Raw genomic sequence first — 7,831 nt, 5'->3', positions numbered from 1 at the left:
GGAGCCTCGCAGTCCGATGGGGAGTTATAACATGCCCGGGGGGTATCCATGTGTGTTAAATAGTTCGGACCCTCGATCTCTTTGATCTAGTCTCACGAGTGCAATGTGAAGCATAGATGAGAGTCCAAATTTGGCAACTTTACAGAAAATATATTTTATTACAAAATTATTGCCACAAATGGACTACGTCATCAGATCTCAGAGTCATTACCTAATATTTTTGAAAATTAGGAAACCCATGACTCGTGCCAAGGCCACTGTTCATCATAACCAAAGTTGTCTCAGTTCGGAACCTTAGGTATGAGAGGGGAACGCCATTAATTGAGCACCCCGCTCACCCGATCAAAAGATTGGCCTTTACTAACCATGATATGAATTTTATTTTCTTTATATGTTCATGTTCTGATTATTTAATAAATCTTAAAATTTACTATGTGAAGCATACAAGTATAGCCTATGTCACCCACTTTGGAGTAACTTGATTTCATGTAGTTTTGAAAGAGTTTTGAAGATGTACAACCCAAATAAATTGAGTTTACAAACATGAAAATCAACATCATTCCAAATTAAGCGACACAACCTCCATCCACTGGCATTCATAAAGTTATATCACATAAACAAATAGCCTCATGGTAGAATGCTAAACACAGTAAGAAAAACACACACCAAAGGGATGCTAAAGCATAAAAACTTACATGTTTGACGTCCCGCGAACAAGCTACAACACAAAGTTAGTAAAGCATGCATGATCTTATGTACAAAATCCTAATGCAATTCACTCATTAGATGCAACTAAAGATTCGTCTTCTAAGATATGACATGTGAATCATCTTAAGAACATTAGGTAGCACACATAATCACATAGGAATTGATTAAATCCAAAAATAGAAACTTTAGCCAATCAAGATGCATGAAACATGGATGCAAAGCATGGATATAACGAAAAATAAAATATGATGCATATTCACAAATAAACAAAGCAAGTAAAAGAATGGGATAGCAAGAAGCGGGAGGGAGATTATTACAACACTTGAAAGAATAAGTACAAACCTAATTAGAGAGGGATGGGGAGAATATTACAACAAAATAAAAACCTCACAAAACACTCAAAATAAAATAAACAAAAGAAAAGCTTCATGTACCTTGGAAACCATCGAAAGTTGGTTAAAATCGGAAGACAATATCGTCTTGTCCAAAAAAAGCTAATCGGCTGACCAAATAGGTTGGCTGGCCAATTAGGCCGAGCAAAACCTATCTTGTTGAGAAACCAAAAAAAGGGAGCAAACAAGAAATATGTAGGTGGCTCAACTAACCACTACCGGTTAGCTTACAACACAACTAATATGAAACAAGAGCAGGCAAATAATAATAATAATAATAATAATAATAATAATAATAATAATAATAATAATAATAATAATAATAATAATGAGCTAAACAAACCACTTGGATTACAACAACAAATTATGAAATATAAAGTATGAAATAAATATGAGATAGAAAATATAAAAAAATGAAAGACTAGAAATTCACCTTCCAAATAAAGATTGAACTTCTTGATTTCCAAACTTCCTCTTGATCACCCTCAAGTTTAAGAAATGTGTTCTCAATCCTCAATTTGAAACTAGAATTTGAGCTTGGAATGACGGTTTTGAACAAGGGTATGATCACTCTTTTTTTGGCAAGAATACTCTCTTTTTGATTAAGGCTTTGAGTGGTTTGACAAGGGAAGATAAGATGTAAGAGCTATGTAACTTCACTAGTTTGGCAAGATAACTCTGTTGTTTTTAAGACTTTCTTTTCTTTCAAATTCTAACACAATTTTAGCATTCTCTCCCTATACTTCTCTTCTTTAGAATTCCATCTCTAAATTCAAGACTAGAGCTCTCATTATATAGCCAATGCAAGTGGGCAATGTGGAAGACAAAGTGGAGGACAAAGTGGAAGACAAAGTGAAGCATAAAGTGGAAGGCAAAGTGGAGCATTTTTGGAAGATAATGGAGTTAATGGGAGACAATGTATAATGGAGGTGAATGATGAATGGTGATGGTGGTGTGTGATTTATAAAAATGGATGAGTTGAGATGGTGGGATATGATTATGAAAGATGGTGAGTGGAGATGGTGGGATATGATTATGAAAGTGGGTGGTGAGTGGAGATTGTGGGATGTCATTAGTGAGAGTAGGTGGTGAGTGGAGATAGTGGGATGTAATTAGTGAGTGGGGATGGTGGGGATGGTGGGGTGTGATTATGAAAGTGGATGATGAGTGGGAATTAGTGGGGTGTGATTATGAAAGTAGGTGGTGAGTGGAAATGATGGGATGTAATTAGTAAGTGGGGATGGCGGGGTGTGATTATGGAAGTGGATGATGATTGGGGATGGTGGGATGTAATTAGTAAGTGGGGATGGTGGGGTGTGATTATGAAAGTGGATGATGAGTGAGGATGGTGGGGTATGATTATAAAAGTGGATAATGAGTGGAGATGGTGGGGTATGATTATGAAAGTGGATGGTGAGTGGGAATTGGTGGGGTGTGATTATGAAAGTGGATGATGAGTGGGGATGGTGGGCTATGATTATGAAAGTGGATAGTGAGTGGAGATGGTGGGCTATGATTATGAAAGTGGATGAAGAGTGGGAATTGGTGGGGTATGATTATGAAAGTGGATAGTGAGTGGAGATGGTGAGATATGATTATGAAAGTGGATAGTGAGTGGAGATGGTGGGGTATGATTATGAAAGTGGATGATGAGTAGGAATTGATTTGTAGGAAATTTGGTAGTGGAGATTGGTGAATTTTGGATGAAAAATAATTTGGCCAAAAATGTGTGAATGTTAGGATTAAAGCTCAAATTTCATCTCTCTTACTGAGGTTCTGTGAGAAACACATTTTGATTGTCTTTATCGGGTAATCAAAAGAAAGCGCCCAAGTCTTAAGGCCGGTCAAAATGGGGTGTCTACAAGAGTCCATTTCGTGGACAGAGTGCGTTGGTGTCATTGGAGATGATGTCGTACCCTCCGACATAGTCACAGGCTAGGACTGTGCTTCATGGGGATGCTGTGCTAAGCGACGGAAGCTCTGAGGGCCCTATGGCAGCACATGAGGTCTAGTGGGTGAAGACGGATGACACTAGGGCTTTAGTAGTGAGGCCTTTGATGATAGAGTATGTGGAAATTGGGTTGCCTTTTCTGCAATCCAAATCTGAGGTTGAGCCAGAGACAACTTTCAATCACTTATCGTCTCTAGATGAGGTATCTGAGTGGGTGTTGACTTGTATTGCTGAGGTTAGTTGTTTATAACGATTGAGTCATCATGGAGAGGGGTTGACCGGGGTGAAATGACAGTACAATCAGTTGGCCCAAAGGATAAAGGGGTTCGGGAGTTACGGAGACTCGAGTGTTCTATTAATTATGACCGTGGCATGAAGGGGGAGGATAGACGATTGAGGAAGAAGCGTGGTGTACCACTTTTGTTGCCATGCATTTGAAAATTTTGATTTGGAATGTGTGAGGCTTGAATGATAAAGGTAAACATATGGTGGTTAAGTCTGTTTTGTTGAGTGCTAGGGCAGATATGGTGTGTTTGCAGGAGACCAAATTGGAGGTGGTTGGGGCGAAGGTCGTTCAGGAATTATGGGGGAGACGACATGTGGAGTGGGCATTTCAACCAGCTGTAGGTGGTGTTCTTATTTGTTGGGATAGTAGGGTGGTGGTGAAGGAGGGAGAAGAGATAGGGGGTTTCTTCTTGTCCGGTTTGTTTCGGTGTCTTGACGATGGTTATTAGTGGGTCTTCACTGGGGTGTATGGGCCAGTCCGAGGTTCAGAGAGGTAGGTTTTTTGGGAAGAATTGCAAGCTGTGGCGTTTTGGTGGGGGGTGCCTTGGTGTGTGGGGGGGATTTTAATGTTGTGAGGAGCCCGACAGAGAAGTTTAGGGGGAGTCGAGTGACAAGGCCCATGAGGGCTTTCTCTTCCTTCATTGATGGGATGGAGCTAGTAGACGTGCCTTTACAGGGGGAGGTTACACTTGGACTGGCGGAGGGGCAAGTTCTCGGATTTATAGATTTCTGGTTTCCGGGGATTGGGAGGAGCACTTTTCTCGGATGCTTCAGTTAAGGTTGCCTTAGCCGGTTTCTAATCATTGGCCTCTATTTTGGATAGTGGGGGAGTTCGGCGTGGCCCAGCGCCATTTTGTTTTGAGAATATATGGTTACAAGAGAAAGTTTTTTTGGAGAGAGTGGGGGCGTGGTGGGGGAGTTATATTAGGGTAGGGACACCCGATTGCAGATTGGCTCAGCAATTGAAACTTCTTAAGGCTAATCTGAAGTGTTGGAATGTAGAGGTTTTCGGTCGAGTGGCGGTTCAAACGGCCAACATTTTGTCAGTTCTGACGGAGTTGGACGAGAAAGAAGTTGAGGGGGGCCTTTCCGCGGAGGATGTGGTGCGTAGAAATGTGGCTTGCCAGGATTATGCGAAGTTGGCTCGTATGGAGAAAATCAATTTTCAAAAAAAATCTAGATGCCTATGGTTGAAAGATGGAGATCGGAATACAAAATTTTTCCACCGAATAGTGAATGCTCATCGGCGTGTGAATCAGATAGAGAGGTTACGGGTAAATGGGGTGTTGCTATCATCAGAAGAGGATATTAGGGAGGGTGTAGTGGGCTTCTACCAACATGTCTTTCGTGATCCGGGTGAGGGTTAGAGGCCGAGGTTAGATGGAGTGGTTTTTGATTCTATTACTGAGGCAGAGGGCTTGTTGCTGGAGAGACCTTTTTCAAAGGGGGAGGTGTTAGGAGCATTGAGGAGTATGCCTAGGGATAAGGCTCTGGGGCCGGATGGTTTCTCTATTGGCTTTCTTCAGCATTGTTGGAAGGTGGTGAAGGGGGAGGTGATGGCTATGTTTGCGCAGTTCCATCAGACGGGACAGTTTGAGAGAAGTCTAAATGCTACTTTTATTGCTTTGATTCCCAAAAAGGGAGGTGAGGAGGATATTTGGGACTTTTGGCCTATCAATCTATTGGGTAACGTTTATAAGTTATTGGCTAAGGTTTTGGCGGCTAATCGACTTCGTGGTGTTTTGGAGGGGGTGGTGTCAGGGTCTTAGAATGCTTTTATGGGTGGTCAGCAGACTTTGGATGCTGTTCTGGTAGCCAATGAGTGTGTGGATTCGCGGCTTCAGCAGGGGAAAGAGGGGATTATTTATAAGCTAGATATTGAGAAGGCCTATGACAATGTTAACTAGCAGTTTCTTATGTATGTGTTGGAGAGGATGGGTTTTGGGGGGCGATAGCGGAGCTGGATATATTTCTGTATTTCTACTGTTCGGGTATCTGTCTTGGTGAATGGGACTCCAGCGAGTTTTTTCCCTTCTTGGCGAGGTTTACAGCAAGGTGACCCTTTGTCTCCACTTCTATTTATTCTGGTTATAGAGGCGTTGAACCGGCTGATTTGTAGGGCGGTTCATGGTGGTTTGTTATCGGGTTTTGCGGTGGGGGTGGAGTCTGCTCCTTTGGTGGTTTCTCATCTCTTTTAAGCGGATGATGCTCTTATTTTTTGTAATGTGGATGCTATTCAGGTGGGCCATTTACGGTGTGTATTGCTTTGTTTTGAGACAGTTTTTAGGCTTCGGGTTAACTTGGCCAAATCAGAATTGATTTTGGTAAGCGAGGTGGCTGGTTTGTTGGTGTTAGCTGCAATTTTGGGTTGTAAGGTGGCCACCTTACCAATTTCCTATTTGGGACTTCCTTTGGAGGCTACCTTTAAGGAGGTGAAGGTGTGGGATGGGATGGTGGACAAGGTACAGCGGCGGTTGGCAGTCTGGAAGTGACAGTATTTGTCAAAAGGGGGCACCTTACTCTGATCAAGAGTGTCATTTCTAGTATTCCGACGTATTTCATGTCGGTGTATGTGATTCCTGTGGTGGTGGTCAAGCGGATGGAGAAGCTACAACCGGATTTTTTGGGGGATGGGGGAGGGGGGGTTGCCATTATCATTTGGTGGATTGGGGGAGAGTTTGGATTCCTAAGAATAGGGGGGTTTGGGCATTGGTAGATTGGTGATGTCTAATCAGGCTTTTTTGGGGAAGTGGTTGTGGCGTTTTGTGAAGGAATGGTAGCAGTTGTAGAGGAGGGTGATTGTGGCTAAGTATGGAGAGGAAATGGGGGGTTGGTGTTCAAAGAGGGTGGCTCATTCCCATGGTCCTGGGTTGTGGATGGGGATATGGTTGGGGAGAGGGGGCTTTTGGGTTAAGGTTCGGTTTCGAGTAGGGGTAGGGGATAGGATTTGTTTTTGGAAGGATCGGTGGTGTGATGGGGTCTCGTTGGCAGTTATGTTTCCATTGATTTATGCCATTGCCGAGAATGGGGCAGAGATGGTTGCTTCAGTGAGAGTGATGCAGGGGCAGTCAGTTGTTTGGAATGTTCGTCTTCGCCGGGATGTGCAAGATTGGGAGTTAGACCAATTGATGGATCTTCTAGGTTTCTTGTACGGGCTACAGTTGAAGGGGAATGGTTTGGATTCTGTACTATGGAATGTTCGGAGGTCTAAAGGGGTTTTTTCAGTGTCTTCCTTCTATAGGGTGCTGGCAGGGGATGATTTTGGTGTATTTCCTTGGAAGTGTATTTGGGCAACGAGATCTCCAACTAAGGTGGCTTTTTTCGTTTGGACAATCGTTTTAGGTCGTATTCTTACTATTGATAATTTGATTCGGAGACGGCATGTGTTGGTCAATTGGTGTTGCATGTATTGTAAGGATGCAGAAATGGTGGATCATTTGCTTTTTAATTGTCTGATAGCGTCTAGCCTCTAGAATTTTGTTGTTGCTTTGTTTGGCTCGGTGTGGGTGCAACTGGCCTCTGTGTTGGGGGTATTGCAGAGTTGGGGTGGGGCTACGGTGGGCAAGCGGTGTCGGGAGGCTTGGGTGCTTTCTTCCCATTGTTTGCTTTGGTTGGTTTGGCTCAAACGGAATAGGAGTGTTTCGGGATGAGTGCCATTCTGTTGCTGGGTTAGAGAGTAGACTGTTGATGGCGGTGCATAGTTGGGTTTCGGGTTTAGTCGACCCAAATGTTTTGGTTTTTGTTGATTTTGTGGAGGATTTGCTTAGTTAGTTTTTTTCGTCTTTTTATGGGCTTTCTTGTATTCTTTGCATCGTCTTGATGCTTCTTAATAAAGTTTGCTTATTTATCAAAAAAATCATCACGACCACACATCAATGACACCTAGTGTTGTCATTAGCCAATCGTCATCAGTATCTCGTCGCTCAACAACCGCAAAGGGCTATCCACGAACTAGAGTTGACATTGTCGTTTGTTGGAACCCATCAGTATTAGTTGCCTTCGTCATCGCCAACTAGAGGGTTGGCTTCACACCATCTTCGTTGCTAACGCGTCATAACCCAAAGTCAACTTTGTTCATCCTCATCAACAGTCGCCAGCAGCACCATTGCCAACTTGTGTTGTCTCAATTTTCCATTGACGTTGATCGATAGAGAGGAGGAAATGAAAGGAACAAATCCTAAACCCCAACCCGACCCAGCCTACACCCTAAAACCGACCCTATATCCTTAACCCACACCAAACTTGTCACTCTTACCGGTATCACTCTAGCACAGAAGCCTGTCATCCAATTTATTCTATTTCTTAAACAAGTCTAGGCCCAAATTAGTCTTATAACCTAGTCCCTACCGGTCCGAACATCTACAGCCCTACTCACTTCTTAACTTTTTGACCCAATCACCTTCAATGACAAAAGTTCCAACACCTTCAATCAGAAGGATCCCAACCTCTACTCAGGCCAGCCGAACCCTTCCAGCCTTACCAAGCCCAAACTCCT

The 7,831-nt window shown here is 43.0% G+C and overlaps 1 protein-coding gene across 1 annotated transcript in view; it reads left to right on the top strand.

The window, feature by feature from the left end:
- The first annotated feature begins 6,158 nt into the window (after positions 1–6,158).
- Positions 6,159–7,831, top strand: part of LOC145813291 (uncharacterized) — a 36,808-nt gene continuing 35,135 nt past the window's right edge. Inside the window, exon 1 of the mRNA XM_082908583.1 lies at positions 6,159–6,600. Within this exon, the coding sequence (XP_082764709.1) occupies positions 6,159–6,600 (442 nt within the window). The remainder of the gene's footprint in view (positions 6,601–7,831) is intronic.

The sequence above is a fragment of the Camellia sinensis genome, chromosome 2, assembly GCF_055761805.1.
Source record: "Camellia sinensis isolate YWXY chromosome 2, ASM5576180v1, whole genome shotgun sequence".
NCBI lineage: Eukaryota > Viridiplantae > Streptophyta > Magnoliopsida > Ericales > Theaceae > Camellia > Camellia sinensis.
The sequence above is the reverse complement of the archived record's forward strand: the minus strand, read 5'-3'. Positions and strand labels throughout refer to the sequence as shown.